This window comes from Spinacia oleracea, chromosome 3 (genome assembly GCF_020520425.1).
Source record: "Spinacia oleracea cultivar Varoflay chromosome 3, BTI_SOV_V1, whole genome shotgun sequence".
Lineage (NCBI taxonomy): Eukaryota > Viridiplantae > Streptophyta > Magnoliopsida > Caryophyllales > Amaranthaceae > Spinacia > Spinacia oleracea.
Genome location: NC_079489.1, coordinates 105,908,512 through 105,935,841, shown reverse-complemented (window position 1 = coordinate 105,935,841; position 27,330 = coordinate 105,908,512). Strand labels below are relative to the sequence as shown.

General features: G+C 40.0%; 3 protein-coding genes across 3 annotated transcripts; all 3 read left to right on the top strand.

The window, feature by feature from the left end:
- The first annotated feature begins 241 nt into the window (after positions 1-241).
- LOC110801846 (uncharacterized) lies at positions 242-14,567 on the top strand. Its single transcript, XM_022007260.2, has 8 exons — positions 242-628; positions 757-851; positions 11,099-11,271; positions 12,600-12,693; positions 13,157-13,357; positions 13,804-13,889; positions 14,009-14,073; positions 14,312-14,567. The coding sequence occupies exons 1-8, from the start codon at positions 394-396 to the stop codon at positions 14,416-14,418; spliced, it is 1,056 nt and encodes a 351-aa protein (XP_021862952.2). The 5' UTR covers positions 242-393; the 3' UTR covers positions 14,419-14,567.
- LOC110801847 (uncharacterized) lies at positions 5,628-11,085 on the top strand. Its single transcript, XM_022007261.2, has 3 exons — positions 5,628-5,765; positions 6,051-7,634; positions 7,724-11,085. Exons 2-3 carry the CDS (start codon positions 6,058-6,060, stop codon positions 8,292-8,294), a joined length of 2,148 nt encoding a protein of 715 aa, XP_021862953.2. The 5' UTR covers positions 5,628-5,765; positions 6,051-6,057; the 3' UTR covers positions 8,295-11,085.
- Positions 14,568-16,052: 1,485 nt separating the features above from the next.
- Positions 16,053-16,589, top strand: LOC130469944 (uncharacterized). The gene has a single exon (XM_056839480.1). The coding sequence runs from the start codon at positions 16,053-16,055 to the stop codon at positions 16,587-16,589; it is 537 nt and encodes a 178-aa protein (XP_056695458.1).
- The last annotated feature ends 10,741 nt before the right edge of the window (positions 16,590-27,330 follow it).

The window sequence follows — 27,330 nt, the reverse complement described above, 5'->3', positions numbered from 1 at the left end:
TGAACATATAGTTCAAATACAAAGAACATATTATTCATACCCAAACAACATATAGCTAATGAACATATAGTTCAAATCCATAGAACATATAGTTTAAATAGTTCACTAGTACATGTACATTGAAATCATTCTCCATGTTCATTAGATTTTCAATAAATGTTCAACAGGGTGCACGATTAACACTGTATACCCGGATATATAATCCAAATTACCGTTAATCATTTCTATCCTCCACCGAGTAGAGAACGAGACTTTCTCTTGGAGTAGTCCGAATCTTAAACCAGTGTCACGGGATTAAGTCGGTTAACTCCCTTCTCCAACTATCTGTCAACTGTTAGTCTGTCATATCCTTGAGCTCCACCCAAGTCCGTTGCAGTTGCAGTTGCAGTTCCCATGGTAATGGCAAGCACCTACGCCATCTCCGGCATTCCATCTCCCAAAGCATTCGGACATTCACACTCCGATTCCCGCAACTTTTTTCTCTCCTCAAATCGCTCGACCTCGCTTCATTCTCATCGCCCATTCCCTAATTCCAACCTCAATTCAAAATTTCTATCACCACCATTGTCATTTTCGTCGTCATCAATGGCTTCCACTATCCGAGTAACCTCTTCCTCCGCCGCAGTCGGTCAGCTTCTTCCTTTCTTCTTTAAAATTGATGTTTTCAATTCGACAATTAGACATTTTACTTGAATTTTATGGTGTTCGCAATCAACTGACACTTAAAAATTATTTCGAATCGAAAATGGTAATCAGGAACATCGTCATCATCTGTGGTAGTTGGTGACAGTGATTTGTTGATTGTTGGACCTGGTGTTCTCGGCCGCTTAGTAGCTCAACAGTGGAGTCAGGTATAAATGTATAATCACCATTTCTGTTGCATTTTATCTCCTATTTCTTTGGTTTGTATAATAGTTACCTAATTTCCTATTTCCTATTTCCTAATCCCAATAATTTCCTATTTCCTAATCCCATGTCAACCAGAAAAGGCGAATTAATACATGAATGTGGTACATTTTTTTACCTAATTTAACAATACTATGTAGTGAATTGCGTCTCCGTACCCATTATTATACTGGTGAATTAGGTGACACTTTAACTAACTACATTCATTTAGCAAGATATGGTTCTTGGATAACAGATGTTCATTATGATGGGTTGTAAATTGTACGTTTACATTAGTTACCTGAAAAGTCATAACCATAACCACTTAGGTAGTGTTTGGATACAATCATTTCAAATGAAATGAGTCATTTTAAATCTGTAATTCAAATACTGAAATTCAATTCCAAATATTATGTTTTGGAAAAACAGGAATTTCAAATTTATCATTTCAAATTATGGGATTCCAATCTCATACGAAGTATTTGAATACCTGAACCGCTTATTTCCTGTATAATCCAATTTAACAACAAAAATCCTTGCCAAAAAAGAACCAACAAAAAAAAATCAATTAATTTGTACTGATGCATCTCCAATTTGTTTTCCCTTACTTCGACATACACATTGATTTGCTTGATTTTGATGATTATTGATACATAAACCTAGAAAAGCAAGATTTCTTTCGTGATTCATTTAGCCCAACAATTGACAAAATTCATGCAATTGTCAAGGGGCTGAACCTAAATTTCAATTACAGCCATGGATGAACTTCATTTGAAGAACAACAGAGAGAAAGATGGAGAAATTAATAGAAGATATGGCAGAGACTATGCTGGCGGTCATGAGATTAGAGGCGGCCTCTTACGAAGGTGGATGGGGCGTTTATGGAGGTGGTAGTCGTCAAGGCGGTGGTGGAGCGAGTCGTTGTGAAGCGGTGGTTGATTGCGAGAGAAGAAAGAGCGGTGGAAGATCGCAAGAGAAGAAAGAGCGGTGGAGGAACGGTGGTTGATCGCAAGAGAAGAAAGACCGGTGGAGGAGCGGTGGTTGAGGGGGTGGTGGGTTTGGGAGAGGAGAGAGAAAATGGTTCTATGAAATATGGGCAAGGAGGAGAGAGAGATGTGAGAGCAGTGAGTGTTATCCAGGGAATTTGAAATGATAACCTTTCAGCTGGTATTTCAAATCCTAAAAAATAGACTTACTTGTTTAGGGGTTGGATTTGGCCCAAATCTAAATTCAAATTCCAAATGTTTCCAAACAATTGAATTGGGCCAAATCCATCATTTCAAATGAAATCTAAGTTTTCACACAGGGCATTAAATTATATGCTAAACTCAAATCATCAATTGCGTAGAAATTAAAGAAAAACCGAAGAACCCTCTAGAACTGAAGCATTGTAAATGTTGGTAGCTCGGAGGTTTAATTGGATTATATTTGAATTGTTAGAAAGGGGCAGTTGTTGTGGTACATGGAGTAGGTTTTGATTTTTGGGGTTTATTGCAGGAGATAAGCAGCAGTGCAGCAGAATATTTGGTTTTTAGAATGGACAGTTGCTGTTAGAAAAGATGGAGATGAGAAAGGAGAGAGGACGAAGATATTGTCCCACATTAGGGAAATAAATAACAGAGTTAAACAGCGATAAATTTTGGTGTATTATTGTTAGATTAGTTTAGACTTTAGATTATTGGTATATTTGCATTGCGAACTTGGGATTATAATCATTCGAAAGGGTAAATATTGGATTATCCTAGGCTTAGGTCACTTGAATAAACTATATTTGGGTTAGTTGTGTGATTCTCATTTATGTGGGCCGGTGGTAATTTGACTGTTACTTTTAGTAGTAGGGTATATTGTTTGGTTTGTAAGCTTGGCAAGTTATTGTTTCAACTTTCAGGGCATATGTTTGGATTGGGGGTAATAAAAGTCAAACCACTTTAATAAAAGGAAAATGAAGGTAAATTAAGGTGATTGCAAGGAGGTTGATGTGGTGATGTTTTGAGAAGGGGGGAAGGGGGATCTAATACCCCAAATGAGAGTAATAATCACCCTAGTGGGATGGTGGGTGATAGAATTATGCTTTCAGGAAACAAATTTTTGTAATTGTACTCCCTCCGTATTTATTTAAGAGATACAGTTGGCCGGACACGGGTATTAAGAAAAAGAATTGATTAAAATAAAGTAATAAAACAAGTGGGGTTGAGTAGATATTTTAATAAGAAAAACAAGTGGGGACCATGTCATTTTAGGGAGTGGGGGGTGGGGGTGGGGTGTAGATATATTATTTAATTAGATGGTGGGGTTGATAAGTTAATAAAAATGGCAAGTGTATCTCTTAAATAAATACGACCAGAAAAGGCAAGTGTATCTCTTAAATAAATACAGAGGGAGTATTAATTATGAAGCATTACACAGCTTATATACTGAAAGTAGAAATCTAGAACCTTCTGTGTTTGTTACAGTTGGTTATTACAAGTCCCTGATTCTTAGGGAATTAGTTAGTCCTAATGCTGACTCATCAGCTAGAATAACTAACGTAGCATAGCAGTGTAGCATGGCAGCTTGATCACCATAATGCATAAGCTTGATCACAGTACACCAGTCTAACAATCCCCCTCAAGATGGAGTGGTAGATACTCCCATCTTCGGCAGAAGTTTCTGAAATTGTGCAGAGGGTAGTGGCTTTGTAAAGACATCAGCCAACTGCTGTTGAGTAGGCAAATAAGTAAGTTGCAATAGCCTTTCAAGAACTTTATCTCGAGTAAAGTGGCAGTCAATTTTAATGTGTTTTGTTCTCTCATGGAACACATGATTCATGAAATAAAGTCAATTTGGGATGCAATTGAGGAAGCACATCCTATGCCATATTGTACTTGCAACAACTGCACTTGTAATGTGACTAAGAAATTCTTTCAGAGACAGCAAGAAAAGATGGTAATGCAGTTCATGATGAAGTTGATTGTCCAATATGCAACTATAAGAGGTAATGTTCTGATGGTGCCAGAATTACCTAAGGTTTCAGAAGCTTACGGACTCTTTGCACAAGAAGAAAGGCATCAAGAAGTCTCCCATACTAGTATTGGCTCAGAATCAGTTGCATTTGCTGAGAAAAGAAGATTTGTGGTGACAACTGGAATAACAGAAACAAGTCACAGGCAACTGGTGGTGTCAATAGGCAAGGGAGGACAGGTGCAAATTACTTTTGTACACACTGCCAAACTCCAGGACATAGTATTGAAAGATGCTTCAAGATTATTGGTTATCCACCAGGTTTTCAACCTAGAGAACACAAAACTGCTGCATTATCTTATGGCAATCATGACAATCACTCTGATGTTGAGCCACCAACATTACCAAAGCATGAAGCCACCACAGCAATCACAGTAGATAAATATAAACAGTTGATGAATCTGCTGACCAAACAACAACAGAATACAGGAACTAGTCCTTCTACACAAAACAACAACCTAGCTATGATGGCAGGTAATCTCTGCTTATTATCTCAGAATAATTCTAGATGGTTGCTAGACAGTGGTGCTTCAGATCACTTTTGTCATGATTTATCACAATTTTCTGAGTTCAAATCAATTGAACATCAAGGAAAATGCATAACAATACCAGATGGAACTAAAGTTACAGTGAAACATATTGGTTCAGTCTACTTGAATGATGATATTGTTCTGAAAAATGTGCTCCATGTTCCAAGTTTTAAGTATAATTTGATATCTGTGCACAAGCTGTGTAAGGATTTGAAATGTGAGATTCATTTTACTCACAACAAATGTTTTGTTTGCTGCCAGAAAGGGAATTTGATTCCTCTTGGTGATGTCAATTCTGGATTATACAATGTGGGGGAACAAGTGTTATCAGAAACAACCTCTATGCAGTCTCATGCTTGTAATACAAGTTGTTCATCTGCTGTAGACAATGCCAAACTATAGCATCTAAGATTAGGTCATTTACCTTTCAGTCAGTTGAGGTTAATAATTCCAGATCGTGAAGTCAATAGTTGTATACAAGACACTATTTGTCAGGTCTGTCCTGTATCAAAACAAACCAGACTTAGCTTTCCACATAGTAGAATCAACACTTTTGCACCCTTTGATTTGATTCACATTGATGTATGGGGTCCTCATTCTGTAAAGACTCGTACAGGCTGTAATCAGTTTCTCACTATAGTGGATGACTATAGTAGGTTCACTTGGATTCATTTGTTGAAAAATAAAAAAGATGATGTTTCTGTTATGACTAACTTCTTGAACATGGTGAAAACACAGTTTGGTGTGATGGTTAAGTGTATAAGATCTGACAATGCAAAAGAGCTGTGTGAAGGTCTATGAAGCACGGGGACGGCACTGGAGACCCGTTTCCCGTACCGGGGACGGGTACGGGTCGGGTACGGGACGGGTACGCCCCGGATTCGTCCCCAGAACGAATCTGGAATCTGGGTACGTGGGCCGAAAATGGGTACGGCTGGGTACGGGGTGGGTACGCGGGTGGGTACGTATTTGGACAAAAACCAAGTACCCAACACCCATTAAGACCCAAATTCGAATTTTTAGGGTTTTTTCCAAATCTCTCTCACCTGGTTCAACTCTCTTCGGCTCTTCGTCTGAATCGTCTCTTCCTTGCCGCCGGCCACCAGCGAGGCCGGCCACCCTTCGCAGTCGCACCAGCGAGGCCGGCCACCCTTCGGCCTTCGCAAATCGCAATCACCCTTCGCAAACTCGCAGCAAGCCAGCAACTCGGGCTCGCAACTCGCAAGACTCGCAGCGACTCGGGCCCGCCGCCGTGACGCCGTCTCTTCTTCTCTCCTCGCCGCCGGTGAGGCGGTGACTCGCCGTCCCTTCTTCTCTCCTCGCAAGACTCGCAGCAAGGCCAGCAACTCGGTGAGTCACTCGTTACTCACTTCAGTACTCTTTTTCTTTTCTTTTTTCCTTTTTTTTTCCTTTTTGTTTTGTACTTTCGATTTCCTTTTGTTTTTGTATGAATGGGATTGTTTTGCACTTCACTACTTCAGTACTTCTCGTTCCTTTTTCTTTTCTTAATTAATTAGTTGAATGAATTAAATAATTAATTAGGAAACTTAATGTTTAAAATCTTAATTAATTAGTTGAGTGTTGAATTGTTGAATGGTTGTGTTGAATGCATTTGTTTATTTTTCATTTGATTAGGATCAATATGGATTCATCTCAATCTCAACAACAAAGTACTAATATTGGTAGTAGCACGGGTAGTGGGTCAATTGGTGCGGAATCATTGTCTAGTGAGGGTTCTCCTCCATTGTGGAGGTTTGTAACAAGAATTGAAAAACAAGGGGCGGTTGGTGGAACATGGAAATATCGATGTAATTTTTGTAATGAAAACCGAACATCTAGTTATTCAAGAGTTAGGGCCCATTTGCTTCAAATTAAGGGTCAAGGCATTGCATGTTGTAAGAAAGTGTCTCGTGCTGATAAACTTGAAATGCAAAAACTTGATGATGAATTTGAGAATAAGAAACTTGATTCGGGCCCTAGAGAAGTTCCTTTGCCTAGTGAATCTCTTTCTCATTTGGACTCCGATGCTATGTTCAAGAAAAGGAAGTCTGAAAAATCACCAATTACTAGATGTTTTGGTATTGAAACTAGGGATCAATTGGATCAAGAGATTGCAAGAATGTTTTACACAGGAGGGTTGCCATTTAATCTTGCTAGGAATCCACACTATATGAGGTCCTATACTTTTGCTGCCACTCATAATATAGCAGGTTACAAACCTCCTGGTTACAATAAGCTTAGAACTACATTACTTGTGCAAGAAAAAGCTAATGTAGAGAGGCTAATGATTCCGCTAAAGTCAACTTGGAGAGAAAAAGGGGTGACAATTGTGACTGATGGATGGAGTGATCCAACAAGAAAACCTCTCATTAATTTCATGGCTACTTCTGGTAATGGTCCAATATTTCTTAAAGCTGTGAATTGTTTTGGTGAAATAAAAGATAAATTTTTCATTGCTAATCTCATGAAAGAGGTTATTCAAGAAGTGGGTCATCAAAATGTAGTGCAAGTCATAACTGATAATGCAGCAAATTGCAAAGGGGCTGGGGAGCTAATTGAGAGTGAGTTTCCTCACATTTATTGGACACCATGTGTTGTGCATACCCTTAATCTTGCTTTGAAGAATATTTGTGCGGCAAGGAATGTGAGTAACAATTCTGAAACTTATGAAGAATGTAGTTGGATCACTGATATCCATGGGGATGCAATGGTAATTAAAAATTTCATCATGAACCACAACATGAGATTGGCTATCTTCCAAAAGTTTTCTCCTCTTAAGTTGCTTTCCGTGGCCGATACTCGCTTTGCCTCCATTATTGTGATGCTTAAGAGATTTAAGCTTATTAAACGAGGTCTTCAAGCCATGGTTATAAGTGATGAGTGGACTTCTTATAGAGAAGAAGACATGGGGAAGGCAAACTTTGTGAAAGACAAGATTGTGAATGATGATTGGTGGGACAAACTAGCTTACATTGTTGATTTCACAAAGCCTATCTATGACATGATTAGGCTTTGTGACACCGATAAACCATGCCTTCACTTAGTGTATGAGATGTGGGATTCTATGATTGAACAAGTGAAGCTTGAGATTTACAAGAAAGAAGGTCGTCCTAATTCGGAGTTTAGTCCCTTTTATCATGTGGTTTATGAAATCTTGGTAGCTCGTTGGGCAAAAAGCAACACTCCTCTCCATTGTCTAGCTCACTCCTTGAACCCGAGGTATATATTCTATTATTATTTGACATTTTCTTTATCTTATTATACTTATACACAAATCTATAACTCTTTTTTTTAAAAAAATATTGAAGGTTCTATAGTGATGAATGGCTACTTGGTGATCAATCTAGAATTGCTCCTCATAGAGATGGTGAAATATCTCGAGAGAGAATGAAGTGCTTTCGTAGATTATTTGCACTTAATGATGATGTTGGTAAAGTGATGGAAGAATATGCTCAATTCTCTATGAAGAGTGGACCTTTTGAGGATTTAACTTGTATCTCAAGGATGCATTCTATGGATCCTAAGAGTTGGTGGGCAAACTTTGGAGCTCAAACTCCTCTCCTCCAATCTTTGGCATTTAAAGTGCTTGGGCAACCTACTTCATCATCTTGTAGTGAACGAAATTGGAGTACATATGCCTTCATTCACTCACTTAGGAGGAACAAGCTAAATCCAAGTCGTGCCCAAGATTTGGTTTACATTCACAACAATCTTCGCCTTTTATCAAGGAATTCCGAAGAATATGCGGAGCTTTATACAAAGATGTGGGATGTTGGTGGAGATGCATTTGATTCCTTGGAGGATGTTGGGTTTCTAGAGTTTGCGGAACTCTCACTAGATGAGCCGGATTTAGAAAATGTGTTGCTCGTTGAAGATTGATGTGCCTTGTCTAAGTTTTATCTACTATAAGACATTAAATTTAGTTTTTGTGTTTTTGTTATTTTGAACTTTGAACTATTTTTTTTGTTTTTGGTATTTTGAACTATTTATGTATGGATGTTTAATTTAGCTAAATTCTTGTTTTTTTTTTTTTTTTTTTTTGCCGAATCCATGCCGTACCCGTTTTTTGCATTTTTGATTTTGCCGTTTTCCGTCCCCGTACCCGTCCCCGTATCCGTCCCCGTACCCGTATCGGTGCAACCTAGGTGAAGGTGACCTTAAGAAATTATATCAACAACTTGGAATTCTAAGTCAAACAAGTTGCGGTCATACTCCTCAACAGAATGGAGTAGTTGAGAGAAAGCACAAACACTTGTTAGAAACTGCAAGAGCTTTATACATTCAATCAAAGGTACCTGATAGGTTTTGGGGAGATTATGTTCTATGTGCTGCTTATTTGATCAACAGGGTGCCCTTGAAAGCCATAGACCTTGAACTCCTTATTACAGGATGCATGGAAAGTTACCTAACCTTTCTCACTTGAGAACCTTTGGTTGCCTATGCTATGCTTCCACTTCTAAAGTTGAAAGAACAAAGATGGATTACAGGCTACACCATGTGTTTTTCTTGGATACTCTACTTCACAGAAAGGTTACAAAGTGCTTGAGGTTGATACCAATAGACTGTTTGTCACTAGAGATGTTAAATTCCATGAAAAACATTTTCCATTCCATCTTTACCACAAACACAAGACACCAACCTCAAACTATACTAATGCCATCTATCTCCCTGCAGTTTCTTCCCCCCAGATTTTTGACATACCAGATTTCACTACACCAGAATCCACTTTTCCATCTAATGACACATCTCCATCTTCTCCCATTCCTAATCCTCTTATTTCTTCATCACCCATGTCTTCAATTGATTCTACTTCTTCTTCCCTCTATCCTCATTCCCCTTCTGAACCATTCATAATAGTGATTCAGGTCATGACACACCTGATCACACACCTGACCCAATTCCACTTAGACAATCTACTAGACCTCATAAAACACCATCCTATTTGAAAGATTACAAGTTTTACACAGCCAATGGAACTGAGCATACACAGAACTGTTTTGGTTTCATATGAAGTTTTTCCCTCTGAGTTTCAAGCTTTTCTTTCTCTATCCTGTGACATAGTTGAACCTCTAAGCTATTCTGAAGCTGCTACATAACAGCTATGGGTTGAAGCTATGAAAAAGGAATTGCAAGCTTTAGATGATAACTTCACATGGGAAGTAGTGGAGTTGCCTAAAGGGAAGAAGCCAATAGGATGCAAATGGGTATTCAAGGTTAAATTAAAGTCCACCGGTGAACTAGAAAGATGTAAAGCAAGGTTGGTAGCAAAAGGGTTCAATCAGAAATATGGTATTGACTATGAAGAGACCTTTAGTCCAGTTGTCAAAATGAGTACGATGCTTGATTGCAGTTGTAGCAAGCAACTCTTGTTTCAACTGGATGTGAACAATGCATTTCTACATGGAGTTCTGAAGGAAGAAGTGTATATGACAGTACCAGAAGGTGTCCCCAATCCCACCAACAAAGTCTGCAAATTGGTTAAGTCTATCTAAACAAGCATCTAGGCAGTGGCATGAAAAGTTAATGACTGCACTCCAGAGTCAAGGGTTCATTCAATCTAAGTATGATTACAGTCTATTTATTCATAAACAAGATACAGACATCAACATTGCAGCAGTGTATGTTGATGATGTGATTCTCACTGGTACAGATCCTAACAGACTTGAGGCTTTAAAGGTGTTTTTGCACAAAGAGTTCAGTATAAAAGACTTGGGACACCTTAATTACTTCCTTGGTATTGAAGTAGGATACACAGAAGAAGGGATTATACTCAGTCAGAAGAAGTCAGAAGAAGTTAACCAGTGAACTCATACTCATACTGTGACTTTCATGTTTCTAAGAAGGTTATTACTCCTCTACCTCTGAATATAAAGTTGACCAGTTCTGATGGTGCACTCTACCATGACATAGAGAGATACAGGTCCCTAGTGGTAAAGCTTAATTTTTTAACTCATACCAGACCTGACCTGTCATACACAGTGCAAACACTCAGTCAGTTTCTTCATTCACCTAGACTACCTCATGTTGAAGTACTACATCACACATTGAAATATTTGGCTCACACAGAAGGGCAAGGTATTCTACTAAAGGCTGCAAACAACATTAGCTTACAAGCTTTCTCAGATTTAGATTGGGCTTCATGAGATTCCATAACAGATATGTTTTATTACTTGGTGGTTCACCCATCTCTTGGAAATCTAAAAAGCAGAATACAGTTTCGAAGCTGAATATAGAGCAATGGCTGCAGCAGCTGCGGAGGTGACTTGGATTGTCAACCTTTTGTCAGACTTTGGAAATCACAGTGTAGTGTAATAGGTTTCAGACCAGTTATTCCCAAGTCTGTCAAAAGGTTGACAATGGGTAACAATTAACCCCATGATGAGAGTAACTATTCCCCCCTTCCTATTATTTTCTTCTTACCAACACTGTACCACCCCTTCATCCCCTTCTCATCACCTCCAATCACCTTATTTCTTTTCTTAGTTTAACTTTTGTTACCCCTTAATGCGTTACCCACAATCCAAGCATGCCCTAAAGATAATTAATGTTTATAGGAATGCTGAATGAAAGTCAATGATAGTCCAAAATAATTATGTACATTATTTGATAGGACTTACATTTGTGTCGATATCCTATTTTTGGAGAAAATAATTCTGATACAGTAGTCATTTTTTTTTGGCTAGGATCATTCGGGGTGTCAAGTTTATGGGAAGACTGCGACAACAGATCATCATGATGAATTGATAAACATTGGAATAATTCCTTTACTGAAGGAAACTACGCTGCCCTGCCAGTTTCCCTATGTTATTTTCTGTGCTCCTCCATCAAGAAGTCCAGATTATGCAGCGGATGTTAGGTGACTGCATACTCCTTGAAGTTCAGCATGCTATTCCTTGATGAAATGATTGTGTGATATTGAAATTGACACCAATTTTAAATTGACAGCAAAAGAAATTTAAGGCAAAGACTAAAAAGAGAGAAGATAGACGGAATTAAACACTCAAAATCTCAAACTAATGTTGGTAAAGAGTAACCTTCATGCAGATCACTTTGTCAACATCAAGCCCGATCCTGACATTTTGGAGGCCTGGGGCAGAATAAAATAAAAGACCCCTTAATCAGAATTGTACTTGATATTTTAAGTTATTTTCCAATAAAATAATTATGTTTGATTACATTAATTAACCAAATAATAAGAAGTATTGTTTTACCAATTAGAACACAATATGCTTTAAGTATGTATTACAATATATATGAAAAAAAATATAAAGGATGATTGTCAATTTTTTTTTTTAAGAATTTGGAAGAAATATCAAGCTAAAAAGAAATTAAAAACTGGCATATAAAAAAAAGATCAAAGGAAATATGGGGAAAAAAATTACAAGCAATTAACATGTATATAATAATATAATGTAGTACTATGTATAATAAAAGGCAAAGTTTTCGAAGGTAAAAAAAGGTAAAAAAAAGTATGAAAAGAGCTATTAATAGGGATCGAACCCTCGACATCCGTGAAGGTTAAGGAACTGTTTACCACTAAGCTGTGTGACTTGTTTGTGGTAATGGCGCATCATTTGATATAGCCATATAGGTACCTTTACTTTTATGGGCCTGTTCAAAATTTTGGGCCCTGTGCAAATGTTAACTTTGCACGTGCTAAGTGCCGGCCTGTGTCAACCAATTCAGAAAAGCAGTAGTAACAAAAGAGAGAGTTTTACTTCATAGTGAATAAGGTTGGTTACCTAATGTTATGTTTTCATTCATTATCATTACCCCATTGCCTCAAAGAGGATCCCACAAGAAGCGGGGTAAGGGGGGGTCGGGTGTACGCAACCTTACCCCTGCAATTGCAGAGAGTTTGTTTCCAATTGACCCAAAAGCGACAACGGGATGATAACGGGACGACCATCTTCTACTTCATGGAAAGGAAGCGAAGAGGTTTTAAGAGCCATTTTGATTTAGTTAATTACATTCCACAGCCAAAAGAACAAATGAATCTTTGACTCCATCGAAAATGGACATGCCGAATGTTATGTTTATGGACTAATTTCTTCATTGGTAAAATATTTGGTTCCTTTGGCAATGCTTTCTTTTCTTCTTGTATTTGATGGTCTGTTGAAGTAAACAAGTTTTAAAAACCGCCAGATCCTTGTATAATTGTTGTGTCAATTGTTTTCATTGCAGGGAAGCAGCATCAAGTTGGAATGGTGAAGGATCCTTTGTTTTCACATCAAGCTCTGCACTAGTTGACTGCACTGACAACGGGAGTTGTAATGAGGTGTTGAATCCCTTGTATTACATTGTTGCTATCATCATATGGGTTTATATTTATATGCCAACATTTGTTGCGGAGTTTGATCTGATCACTTTAATCGAAGGAAAATACTTCAATATCCCATTTACATATTGAACCAGAACAATGTAATATATTACAAGATAGCAATCTTTCTCATAGCATGTTTATCTTCAATAATGCTCTCCTAGATCCATTGTATTATTATCCCATTGATGAATCCTTTGTCATGCTACCATTGATTAATATTTTATTTTTACAAATTCATTGGAATAAACTCTGGCTGAAATTTAGTTGTCCACTCTTTGCATATTTTTATGCCTATATAGCGTATTTCTGATTTTTACAGTCCTCTGTTATCTAAACATGTCAATTTTCTTCCAATTAGGTACTGGGTTTGGTATTTCCAATATTAACGGAGTCTCAATTTCTTTTCATGGTTTAACAGGAAACCCCTGCTGTACCAATGGGAAAGAGACCTAGAACTGATGTCCTTCTAAAAGCAGAGAACGTTGTTCTGGATTATGGTGGTTGTGTTCTTCGATTGGCGGGACTCTACAAAGCTGATAGAGGTGCCCACACTTACTGGTTGAAGCAAGGAAAGAGTGACCTTCGGGCAGATCACTTTGTCAACCTTATTCACTATGAAGTAAAAATTTCTGTCTTTTGTCAATCATGTCATCATTATCTGATCCTCTGTCTCTCAAATATTGACATTTTAGTATCATGATAGTCTAGAATAAGAAAAGACTTGTATAATCATCGCTTGGCATCTGTTAATGTTGGCAGCATTGCTATGTCCGCTTCATTTAACCTCCAAGATCCTAGTTGAATTTGTGGAATTTTGGTTTTTGGTTTTATCGATTATTTGCTATAAACTGAAGGTTTATGCTGTTTGCTAATCTGATAATTCGGATGCAGCATGAGATGTATTACAAACTGTTAAGGTGCAAGTGCAAAATTATGTTTATTGAGATTTGTGTATGTGTAGCTTGTTTCTTTAGTATTCTCTTGTAATAATGTCCATTGATGCATTTTGGTAATGTTTGATGAGAATTTGTGCACTTCACAGTTTCTTTGGTAATTTCCTGTTAGGATGCAGCATCACTAGCAATTGCAATCTTGAAAAAGAATTTACGTGCAAAGGTCTTCCTGGGTTGTGACAATCATCCTTTGTCAAGGTATTCGTGATATCTTGATATCTTGATTCTCTTGAATTATCCTAGAATACTGTTGTTGCGATTCACTATTCAGTTGGTTGCTTTTCCTAGCCTTATTAACTTACCCTTATTCTGTGCAGGAAAGAAATTATGGATCTGGTTAATAAGAGTGGAAAATTCAGTGATAAGTTTGAGGGTTTTACAGGTATGTGGACTTGCGACAGTAAGTTTGATGTCTAAATCTGATACAAATAATTGAAAACAGATTTTACTTGCCCATATGGGTTTATAGTTCTCTTCCCCTCCCCAGCCAAAAAAGGTTGTATCGAATCTCGTATCCTGAACCGTTCTTCCGTTGCTTCCTTGAGATTTGTGAAAATGTGGATACCACTGATTTTAGTACAGAACCTCTTTTTAACTAGTAGCACCATTAACTGTCACAGGTGCCGACGATTCTCTTGGTAAAAGATTGAATAATTCAAAAACGCGTGCCGAAATTGGTTGGGAACCAAGATACCCGAGCTTTGCTGAATTTCTTGAAGTTATGTAAATGGTCATCATAGACAAGTGCATGATTATGAAGCAGTTCCTTTTTGCCCCTGTTGATCACTATATCCAGTTGATTGGTTACTTTCCTTTGTGTAAAATGTATTATTGGACTTGAAAATTTGAAATATGCAACTGACCGTAGTTTGTTGAGATTTCAAGTAACATAACGTTCACTCTTGTTAGCCATAAGGACCCCAACTAACAGGATTCTTACTTCATATACTCTTACAGAGTTACTGTCCGGCGGGTCATACATCAAGGAAATACTGAAATAGTAATGAATTTGTGTGATTTTGTAAGGAAGACCCATGCTTATAAAATTCATACTCAAATACCAAGTACGAAGTATGTGATTTTCATACTCAAAATTTGAGGTATTTGAGGATGGACTCACATTTCTATTGACATTGGCATGAAATTTTCTTCATAAACTTATAAAATCATTTACTGTGTCCTAAGCATCAAAGTGTCCGTACATACAATTATATCTTGTGTACGGGGTGTCCTACCGGTACCACTGGGTACCAGCAGAACTTCCCGTAGGTAAACTTCAACCAACTTCAACATGCAGGTAACCTGGTCATCTTAGGTAAACAGCACCTATCGGCAATATTTGAGGAACCTTACCGGCGTTATCACAGAGGACAACCAACCAAGGGTCACTATCAACAGGTCGCTATCCAACTACAAGGGACCACCTGATCGTACCCTTGGATTGGTCTATATAAGGAGCACCTCATTTATTGCTATGAGGTACACAAACACTTAAACACACTTCTTTATTACTCTCTGATTACCTCTTAATCACCTCTTAATCCCTCAGTAATCTTACTTAAGCATCGGAGGGGGGATCCTCGAACCACCCCCGAGGCTAGTTAATCCATTCTGTTGTGCAGATATCAACCGGCACTCTCAACAGGAATCAAGTATTCCACAGTCAGCTGTTCTCATTCCACACCCGGAACAATTGGCGCTAGAAGGAGGGGACCTCATCCCTTGTAACGGTAGAACAGTCAGTATGGATCTCTCACAGAAAGACGGTAAAAAATCAAAGAAAAGTCAGGAAAAAACAGCAACTCCACAACCGGCGGGAGCCTCCAAATTCCAACCCTCACTTGTAAACCCAGCCCATCCATTACAAGCGCAATCAATTCTAAGCCCAGTGACAAAAAACACCCCGATACCGGCACAAAAAGAGTTCACAGTGGAAGATGATGATGAGTTAGAAATGGAAAGCCCTGTCAGAGAGCAACCAAAAACACCTTTAGAACAGACGCTGCAGGAGCGCCTGTCTCCCCTATTGGAAGTATTCACTGGAGAGCAATTGAAAACACTGTCGGCGGTGATGGCCGCTTTGTCAGAGTTACCGGCCTCCCAGCAGCCAGGCTCGGCAGTCTAAGAAAGACCAAGTCGGCGAATCCCCAATTACCCGTTAGGGATCTCCTAACCGCCCTGAATCAAGAAAACACCCCGGAAAAAAGAAAGCGCTCGGATCCGACGGAAACAGAATGGCATGAAACAGAGCAAGTCCCCACCACTGAATATGAGCGAAGAGCGCCGGTTCTATAGGTAGCTAGACGGCAGACAATCCAGCCAAAAGACTCTCCTTTGTGCCGAGAAATCCTAGAAGAAAGGATGGAAAAGATAAAAATCCCGACAGGAAGATACGATGGGACAACGGATCCGGAGGATCACTGCACCACATTCGAACAACACATGATGCTGTACACAGATTCTGACGCCATGTGGTGCAAGGTGTTCCCATCCACACTCTTAGGAGTTGCAGCAAGCTGGTATAAGGGCATAGAGGCTCATTCCATTTACAGTTTTCGACAGCTACAGGCGGCGTTTTTGTCACGATTTGTGAGCAAACAGAAGAGAAAGAAATCGTCGGGAGAGTTAATGTCGTTCGCTCAAAGAGATAGAGAGCCGTTAAGAGATTACCTCACCCGCTTTAACAACGAATCAATCACCATTCCCAACCTACAGCAGGAGGTTGCGGTTCTGGCTCTGATGAGGGGAATGCAAGAGTGCGAATTCAAGAAGTACCTCAGCCGGAAATCATACACTAATCTGGGCGACGTCCTACACAAGGCAAATGAGTACATCAGGGGGGATGAAATGATGAAGATCTCCAATGTGGTAGTGGAAACCGGCGGAAATGCCGGATAATCCAAGCTATAACAACCCGCAGGCGGGAAAAGGAGGAAATAATTTTCACCAGAACAATAATCAGCAAGGGGCAAGCCAGAAAAACCAGAATAACATAAATGCCAATCCACAGGGGCAGAGACCCCGACAGGACAGAAGGGAGTCCAGAGGATTCTTTGATAACTACACTCCGATGAACACACCGCGGACGGGAATTTACAACATAAACAACAAGATGGACGGTTGGAGAAGGCCGCCACCAATGCAGAGTAGGGAAAGAAATGTCAAGAAATTCTGTGACTTCCATAATGAGCACGGCCACCTCACAGAGGACTGCAGAGACCTCAAAGACAACATCGAGGATATGGTCAGAAAGGGGTATTTTTCGCAGTATAGGGCGAGGCAAGGAAATGGTAACAACAACTCGGTGGGGGGAAACCCTGCCAATTCATACCGGCCACAACAGCAGCAAAATCAACAACAATACCCAAGAATTGAGCAGCCATATCAGCCACCTAGAATTGAGCAAAAACAACCGGAAACCAGTGCCAGAGCAGAACAGAGGGATGGCGGGAAAAAACCACCCGTGTATGTAATCTCTGGCGGCCCAGTCCACGGAGGGACGATAAGCGGCGCCAGCAGAAGTTTGGAAGAACACAGGTACATGGTAAACTACCATAACACAAGAGTGTGGCCGAACCCACCCAGCATACCAGTGATGACGTTCTCGGAATCGGATTGCAGAGGCATCATTTTCCCGCATGATGACCCGCTAGTTCTAACAATTGACATAACAAATGCCGATGTGAACAGAGTACTGGTAGACGGCGGCAGCTCATCAAACATCATTTTCTGGGAAGCCTTCAAACAGTTGCACATACCAGAGGAAGAGCTTCAAAGGGTGAACTACCCAGTAATCGGTTTCTTAGGATCTACAGTGTATCCAGAAGGTAGCATACGGCTGCCGGTGAAAATCGGAGAGGGGGCTGAAATGCGAGATCTCATGGTGGATTTCCTAATCATCAAAGTACCAGCGGCCTACAATGTGATCATCGGCCGTCCATTCATACACGACGCGCAGGCGGTAGTCTCCACCTATCACTTGACAATGATATATATGTCGAACCTGGAAAGGCCGGCAAAGATAAGGGGGAGTCAGTTGGCGGCAAGATCCTGTTACTTGACTGCTTTGAGAACACCGGGAAGAATGGTCCCAGAAGTAAACTTGACTACTGAGCCGGCAAGGCAAGAAAAAAGGCCGAAAAAGAAAAACGCCACGAAAAGAGGTCGAACTGACCTAGACATGGAACATTTTGATGAAAGACCGGTATCAGCACAAAGACCAACGCCAGATGGTCTGACGGAGAATATTGAGCTGGAGGTTGGAAATATGGATAGAACGGTCGTGATCGGTACAGAAATGGGGAGTGACATGAAGGTCAACCTCATAAGCTTGCTAAGAGAGCATGCGGACATCATTCTCAGCGGATGAGATGCCTGGTATCGATCCAGAGATAATGGTCCACCGGTTAAACGTCGACATAAATGTTAGGCCAGTACGGCAGAAAAAGCGTAATTTCTCCACGGAAAAAATCGAAGCAATACAAGAGGAGGTGGATAAACTGTTGGCGGCAGGTTTTATTGAGCCATGTGATTACCCTGAATGGTTGGCAAATGTGGTAATGGTAAAAAAGCCGAGTGGGTCATGGAGGATGTGTGTAGATTTCACCAATCTAAACAGAGCGTGTCCGAAAGATTTCTACCCGCTGCCAAGGATTGATAAGTTGGTAGACTCTACTAGCGGCCACGCAATGCTCAGTTTTCTAGATGCTTTCTCAGGATATCACCAGGTCAGCCTGCATAAATTAGACAGAAAGAAGGCGACTTTTATCACAGATGCAGGAGTTTTCTGTTACAAGGCAATGCCATTCGGGTTGAAAAATGCAGGGGCAACATATCAAAGGCTGGTCGACAAGGTGTTTGCCGACCAAAAAGGCAAAAACGTAGAGGTCTATGTAGACGACTCTATCGTAAAAAGCCGGAAAGAGGAGGATCATATTACCGATCTCCGTGAAACTTTCGAAACTCTGAGAAAATACAGGATGAAATTAAACCCGAAGAAATGCGTCTTCGGGGTAAGATCAGAATTTTTTTTGGGATTCTTAGTCAGCGAGCGTGGCATAGACGCTAATCCAGAAAAAGTAGAAGCAATCATCAGTCTGCCGCAACCCAAAAGTGTAAAAGACATACAACGGTTGACAGGAAGAATGGCCGCCTTGAACAGATTTGTGAGCAAGTCGGCAGACAAGCAGGTGCCCTTCTTCACAACCTTGAGGCAAAACAAGAAATTCAAATGGGGGCCGGCAGAGCAAGAGGCTTTTGAATCTCTAAAAAGTCACCTGAAGAACCTACCAACAATAGCAAGGGCAAAGGAAGGCGGAAAATTACAGTTGTACATATCGACGTCACCAAAAACAGTCGCAGCAGTACTGGTAGCAGAAACAGAGAACAAAGTGCAGCAACCAGTATGTTTTGTGAGCCATGTGCTAAACGGCCCAGAAACAAGATACACGTTGGTGGAGAAAATGGCATATGCAGTCCTTATCGCGGCTAGAAAGTTAAGACCATACTTTGATGCACATACAATCGAAGTGCTGACAAACTTCCCTCTCGAAAAAGCCATTAGCAAGCTAGATACATCAGGAAGGCTGTTAAAGTGGGCAATAGAGTTGTCAGAATTTGACTTGGAATTCCGGCCAAGAACGGCAATCAAGGCCCAGGCATTGGCGGACTTCATAGTTGAAGCGTCATACCAAGAGGATGAAGTGCAAGCTGAAGTATGGGAAGTGTCAGTGGATGGTTCAGCTGCGCAGACAGGCAGTGGGGCCGGAATAATCATGAAATCGCCAGGAGGAGATATCTTCGAGTATGCTATAAAATTTACGTTCGCCGCGTCAAATAATGAGGCAGAATACGAGGCAGCAATCGCCGGCATCCAAATGTGCCTCGCAGCAGATGCCAAAAGAGTAACACTGACAACAGACTCCCAGCTAGTAGCAAGTCAATTCAGCGGAGAGTACGAGGCCAAAGAACCTTCGATGATAAAATACCCGGAAAAGTTGAGGTCAGTGTCGGCTCAGCTAGAGAAATTCAGTATTAATCTGGTACCCCGGGCAGAAAATACGCTGGCAGACGCGCTATCAAAGTTAGCAAGTTCGAATATCGCCGACTTAAAAAGAACAGTCATGATGGAAGTCATGAATAAGCGAAGTACGGAGTCGGAAGAATTACGGGTCATGGCCATCACAACTACTTCAGAGTGGTACGATAATATCCAAACATACATACAGACTGGAGCCCTACCAGCAGATTTGGCAGAAGGCAAAAAGGGACGCGGTTTGGTACATCATCCTGTGGGGACGACTGTACAAAAAGTCATTTAGCCTGCCATTCTTAAGGTGCCTGACAGCATTCGAGTCAGCAAGGCTGATCGAAGAAATGCACGAAGGGACATGTGGGAACCATGCCGGTGGAAAACCCCTTGCCATCATCTGCCAAAGGCAAGGCTATTACTGGCCAACAATGTTAGAAGATTGTCGAGCGTACGTAAAAAAGTGCGAGAAATGTCAAAAGTTTTCAGCTATGATAAACTTGCCAGCTAATGATTTGATGCCCATTCTGAACCCAATCCCATTTGCGCAATGGGGAATGGATATTGTAGGACCATTCCCAATGGCAGCCGGAGGGCGCAAGTTCTTAATAGTAGCAGTAGACTACTTCACCAAATGGATCGAAGCGGAGCCGGTAGCAAAAATAACGGCAAATCAGGTGAAAAAGTTTATATGGAAAAACATAATAACAAGATTCGGACTGCCGCAGGCGATAGTTTTTGATCATGGATCACAGTTTGATTGTGCGCGCATACAATGCTTCCTGGGATTATACAGGGTAAAGTTAGCCCACTCATCAGTATGTCACCCGCAAAGCAATGGGCAAGCAGAGGCGGCGAATAAGCAAATCCTAGCTGCGTTGAAAAAGAAACTAGAAGACTGTAAAGGCAAATGGGCAGATCTTATGCCAGAAATTTTGTGGTGCAACAGAACTTCCGTTAAGGAGGCTACCGACGAGAGTCCGTTTAAGCTAAGCTACGGGTCTGAAGCAGTCATACCGGCAGAAATGGCTCTGCCAGCCATGCGAATCGAGCATTACGATGAGGAAAGAAACGATCAGCTGCTACGACATCAGTTGGACTTCATGCCAGAAATCCGCATGAAAGCAGAAATCAGTTCGGCAGCATACAAAAGCAGAATGAGCAGAGCATACAACAAAAAAGTAAAACACTGGCCTCTAGGAGTAGGAGACCTGGTGTAGACACCTAATTTTATCCCTTCCCGAAAGGGAAGGTTCGATGATGAGAACATAAATCTCCACTTGACAACGCATCTCCTATAAAATAACGAATCTCAATTCCCCTTTTCATTTCACCCGAAACCTGCTATTTATGGAAACCCGCTAAAAATAGTAACTGCCGTAATGAGTAGTTGTTAAAAGTGGCAAGTCATAAAAGATAGAAACATGTCAGAATTAGGTGTTGCACTCCAACATAAATCCTAAATGAGATAGAAACTGCGAGAGAATCCTATTCCTAATACGATTCGAAAATAAGAGTTACGTATTGATCGAAACGAGCCTAGAGTTCGTAACGAGCCCAGACGCATTCCGTCATAAAATTAATACGCACTAAAAGACTCGATTAAGTCTCATACACTCCGGATTCTAAGAGTCCGAATCTGACAAAGAAACGGCCCAAAACAGCAATTTCAACGCCCAGCCTTGGGCGCTGAAATTGCCTGGATCCTATTTTCAACGCCCAGAGCTGGGCGCCGAAATCTTCGGCGCCCAGGCCTGGGCGCTGAAAATACCTGGGACGTGTTCTTTCCTAATTCCTCGTGGATTAGAGCTCTACAATTCTATCTTTTCACGAACTCTCTTCTATAAATAGGGCCTTAAGTTCGACGTGAAAAGGACACAACACACAATTATTATTCTGAGTATTGACTCCAAACCCCTAAGCCTAAGCCTCACGCTGCAAAACTGATCACGCGTTCTGTCGCAATCGATCCATAAATCGAACAGAACGTATCCTGTCCCATAACTTGAGATTCGTCAAATAAAAGGAGAAATAGCAAAGTCAAAGTGGTTAGTTTTCTGAGAACCGTGACACACCTCTTAAGGGTGCGTCGTAATGTGTCCCTTTTCCATGGTTTAATTGCTTTCCTCGCCCTTTTATGAACTGTTAAACTAACTAAAATCTGATTGTTCGATCACGCTTAATAAATATGATATTTTTGGGAAATTGGATTATCATGCTAGGTCCCTTAAAACAATCTAACTCAGATAATCGCGTTCGATCTAGTACTATATGTTGCATATTATTAAATCAACTCAAATTAGTTTAATAGTTAACGCATGTCCCTTCAATTATTTATGCTGAGGTAGTAAGGATATCCTGCCTCTGGAGTTATCGAAGAGCGAGTACTCCTCTCCGTAGTTACAGTCCCCCGAACCCTCAATCTCTACCCTGCGGGTGTACGTTGAGCGATCCCCACCACCAGGGATCACAAGGGAACCTACGGCCGTCGTGGTCAAACATAATTGCACTCTCTTTATGTCACGATAACCGGGTTTTGTCAGTTTTTCTCATTGTCGTTAAAAACTGAATGGCGACTCCTATATTACTAGTCAATTGGGTCTAAACTCACAGGAAATCCAATTACACTTGATTTGACAAAAAGAAGCGTCACACCCACGAGGGACGAGGTCACGCAATAGCCTCGTGCTTTTTCGACCCCCTCACACCTGGTACTGCGGAGAACGGCCGCAACGGGAAAAGCAAATGCTCAAGGAAAACTGACATCAAATTGGGAAGGACCATACCAGATATGGGAGGAAATTGTTCCTGGATCATACCGGCTAATGCAGATGGATGGTACCACGCTCAAGAATTCATGGAATGCCAGTACTCTGAGAGTGTACTATGTTTGAAAAAGTGTAATCATGATATGTACGCAGACTAACTGCACTAGCAATCTGCATTTTGCTGTTGTGTATAATTAGGACGGTCCTCAAATACGACCAGTCCATAAATGAAGGAAGATAAAGCAAAAAACAAACGTTGCAAAAATTCACGCACAAAGGTAATGTATGGATGTGATTAGTAACAGTAAAGAAAATAAATGCCGTATGGGCACTTTACTGTGAAGCGTAGCAGTCCATAATAAGTTGATGTGATTAGTAGCCTTGGAGAAAATAAATGCCGTTAAGGGGCACTCCATTGTGAAGCGTAGCATTCAACGAAGTGTATGGATGTGATTAGTAACAGTAAAGAAAATAAATGTCGTATGGGCACTTTACTGGGAAGCGTAGCAGTCCATAATAAGTTGATGTGATTAGTAGCCTTGGAGAAAATAAATGCCGTTAAGGGGCACTCCATTGTGAAGCGTAGCATTCAACGAAGTGTATGGATGTGATTAGTAACAGTAAAGAAAATAAATGCCGTATAGGCACTTTACTGTGAAGCGTAGCAGTCCATAATAAGTTGATGTGATTAGTAGCCTTGGAGAAAATAAATGCCGTTAAGGGGCACTCCATTGCGAAGCGTAGCATTCAACGAAGGGTATAAATAGTAATAAAGGCCGTATGGGCACTCGTGTGTAAAACATGGCGTTCAAACACATTAAAATAATATCGCGAAAAAGCCGATAACAAGCATATTTTTAACGAATAAATGGCAAATATAAACGGCAAGATAAACGGCAAAATGAGCAATCATATTACTAGTCATAAGTACGATTACAAGAGAAAACACGAAAAACCGACAGCCATCACCAAAAAATCTTGTGAAGTGATTAGCTGATCACAAGGCACAAAGGATGTCGATTAAAAACCGACACCTCTACAATAATACGATGTTCTAACATATGTTACATCAACATTAAGTTCCCTAACAGCATTTGTCAAAAAGTCAAAAGCCAACCGCCCAAACTAAAAAACCCTAACATGTATGAGGCCGACTGGGAAAAGTAGAAAATCCGCAAGAAGAGGAAGGTGATGACTTCCAAGACCGTCAAACGGCATGTTCATCACCAGACCAGTAGGCTTCTTCTGGAACTTGCAATGGGGGCAAGGTTCTCTGATTAGCATTGCGAATCACAGCCTCCGGCAGCTCTTGCGGCTCAAAGCCGGTTGAGGTCTTGTATAATTCCTTCTCCTCATAAGCATCTTCGAACTCCTGCCAGGCATCCTCATCCAGCTTCTTCAGGTTACAGACAACCCGATGAGCAGCGCACCAACCACCATTATGGCGCAGAGTAAGAAGATCATTAAACCAGTCAGACTGAAGAAGCTTATCAACAGCCCTCTTGGCGGCAGTCTTCTTCACTCCAGGCAAACCACGATTAAGATCAGTCAGCTGCTGAGTCAGGCCATCTGCTCTCTCAGTCTCAGCCTTCAGCTTCGGCTCGACATCTTCCAGCCTCTTGTTCGCCGCCTCCAAATATGAAGAAGCAGTCTCCAACTTCTTCACGCTATCCTTCAAAGCAGATTCAGCCGCCTTAGCCCGCTTCTTCAGCTCGGCAATATCAATATTATTCTGCGTCAGCTGCAGCTGGTTCCAACGATAGACATAGTACAAATCCATGCTGGATTGAACAGCCTAAAAGCAAAACAAAAAGCGGATTAGTAACCAAAGATAGCCGGATAGAAAGTTGTATCAAATTAAGCAAGAAATACCTTATACAAATCATTGAAATGCTGAGCAGCAGGGGCGTCAATCTGACCCTGTGGCCTGTCAGCGGGAGTTATCAGATCCCGAAAAGCGCGGTAGCCCAAATCCCCACCGTCTTTAGCAGAATCGGTTGCCACCGACTCCCCACATAGCAGATCAATGTGAGGGTAGAATTGATCGGTAGGCTCGCCCCCAGAAGACCCAAACCATGAGTTCATTGCCGCCGGGATTTTGAAAGGCGTATCCTCAATCCAACCGCCGGTACGCAGCGGCAGATGGTAATTCAACCGAGAATCACCAGATCTATTCTCACTACGACAAACACTAGTAGAAAAAACCCTTGTTGCAGCGGGCTTTTAGACCCCTGTTGCAGCGTACATCGTATGCTGCAACTGGGGGGCCTGCAACAAGTCTGGACTTGTTGCAGCGTACAATGTTCGCTGCGAAAAGTACTTTTTTGCAGCGTACATATGCATGTACGCTGCAACAAGTGTAAAAAATTTGGCCAAAGTTTTGACTTTTTGCAGCGTACAAATTCATGTACGCTGCAAAAGACCCCACCTGTTGCAGGGTACATCTTTTTGTACGCTGCAACAAGTCTGAAATTTTACCAAAGTTTTGACTTTTTGCAGCGTACAAATTCATGTACGCTGCAAAAGACCCCACCTGTTGCAGGGTACATCTTTTTGTACATATATATGTACGCTGCAACAAATCAATTTTGGCGGGAAAATTTTTGTTTTGTTCAGGGATACCTAGAGTGCCTTGCACCAAATATAGAAACCTGTCACAACAATAATAAAATATCCCAACCTGTATAACGAATATAAAAACAATAATTGTTGTTTTGTATACATGAAACCAAAGTGCACGTACATTTAAATATATGTTCCAATTTCAACGTACGTATACATTTTAATATAAAAGATTGTTCTATAACATCTAAACCAACTCGATCAAGCGCGCTCAGGCCAATAATAAATATTTGCTGGTAAAAAACTTAGCCCATTGCTCACGAACCACATCAATTTCCTCACTAGCATAAGGCGCATTCCTCAGAGTATAGACCTTTACAAAAACAAAAATTCCAATTAAGCATTAGATTAAATGCAAATTAAATATCACATTTTAACATTCAAGCAACTAATGACAATGTCTTAATAGTCTAGAATACGAGTCAAGAGTAAGGAAAATGTTATTTTAGCCTAAATATGACCTATAACGATTCAATGAGCCTTAAATGTGCATAAATATATTGGAATGAGTTTAAGAAAATTCAAACTATGCATATTAATCATGTAATAAGAATAAAACAAGTCCATAGGTTCTTTAGTTCAAAGTTGGAAGCGTAAATGTCATTTTAGCTCTAAATATGACCTATAGCGATCTAATGAGCCTTAAATGTGCATAAATAGATTGGAATTAGTTTAAGAAATTTAAATAATATGCATATTAATCATTTAATAAGAATCAAATGAGTCCATAGGTTCTTTAGTTCAAAGTTGGGAGCGTAAATGTCATCTTAGCTCTAAATATGACCTATAACGAATTAACGACCCAATGAGCCTTAAATATGCATACGCATATTAGAATGAGTTTTAGAAAGTTAAACTATGCATATTAATCATGTAATAAGAATCAAATGAGTCCTTAGGTTCTTTAGTTCAAAGTTGGGAGTGGAAAGGTCATTTTAGCTCTAAATATGACCTATAAAGATCTAATGAGCCTTAAATGTGCATAAATAGATTGGAATGAGTTTCAGAAAGTTAATACTATGTATATTAATCATTTAATAAGAATAAAATAGTCCTTAGGTTCTTTAGTTCAAAGTTGGGAGCGGAAATGTCATTTAAGCTCTAAATATGACCTATAGCGATCTAATGAGCCTTAAATGTGCATAAATAGATTGGAATTAGTTTAAGATAGTTAAAACTATGAATATTAATCATGTAATAAGAATCAAATGAGTCCTTAGGTTCTTTAGTTCAAAGTTGGGAGCGGAAATGTCATTTAAGCTCTAAATATGACCTATAGCGATTTAATGAGCCTTAAATGTGCATAAATAGATTGGAATTAGTTTAAGAAAGTTAAAACTATGCATATTAATCATGTAATAAGAATCAAATGAGTCCATAGGTTCTTTAGTTCAAAGTTGGGAGCGTAAATGTCATTTTAGCTCTAAATATGACCTATAGCGATCCAATGAGCCTTAAATGTGCATACGCAGATTAGAATGAGTTTTAGAAAGTTAAACTATGCATATTAATCATGTAATAAAAATCAAATGAGTCCTTAGGTTCTTTAGTTCAAAGTTGGTAGTGGAAATGTCATTTTAGCTCTAAATATGACCAATACGACCCAATGAGCTTTAAATGTGCATACATAGATTGGAATGAGTTTTAGAAAGTTAAAAATATGCATATTAATCATTTAATAAGAATCAAATGAGTCCTTAGGTTTTTTAGTTCAAAGTTGGGAGCGTAAATGTTATTTTAGCTCTAAATATGACCTATAAAGATCTAATGAGCCTTAAATGTGCATAAATAGATTGGAATGAGTTTCAGAAAGTTAATACTATGTATATTAATCATGTAATAAGAATCAAATGAGTCCTTAGGTTCTTTAGTTCAAAGTTGGGAGCGGAAATGTCATTTAAGCTCTAAATATGACCTATAGCGATCTAATGAGCCTTAAATGTGCATAAATAGATTGGAATTAGTTTAAGAAAGTTAAAACTATGCATATTAATCATGTAATAAGAATCAAATGAGTCCATAGGTTCTTTAGTTCAAAGTTGGGAGCGTAAATGTCATTTTAGCTCTAAATATGACCTATAACGACCCAATGAGCCTTAAATGTGCATACACAGATTAGAATGAGTTTTAGAAAGTTAAACTATGCATATTAATCATGTAATAAGAATCAAATGAGTCCTTAGGTTCTTTAGTTCAAAGTTGGGAGCGGAAATGTCATTTT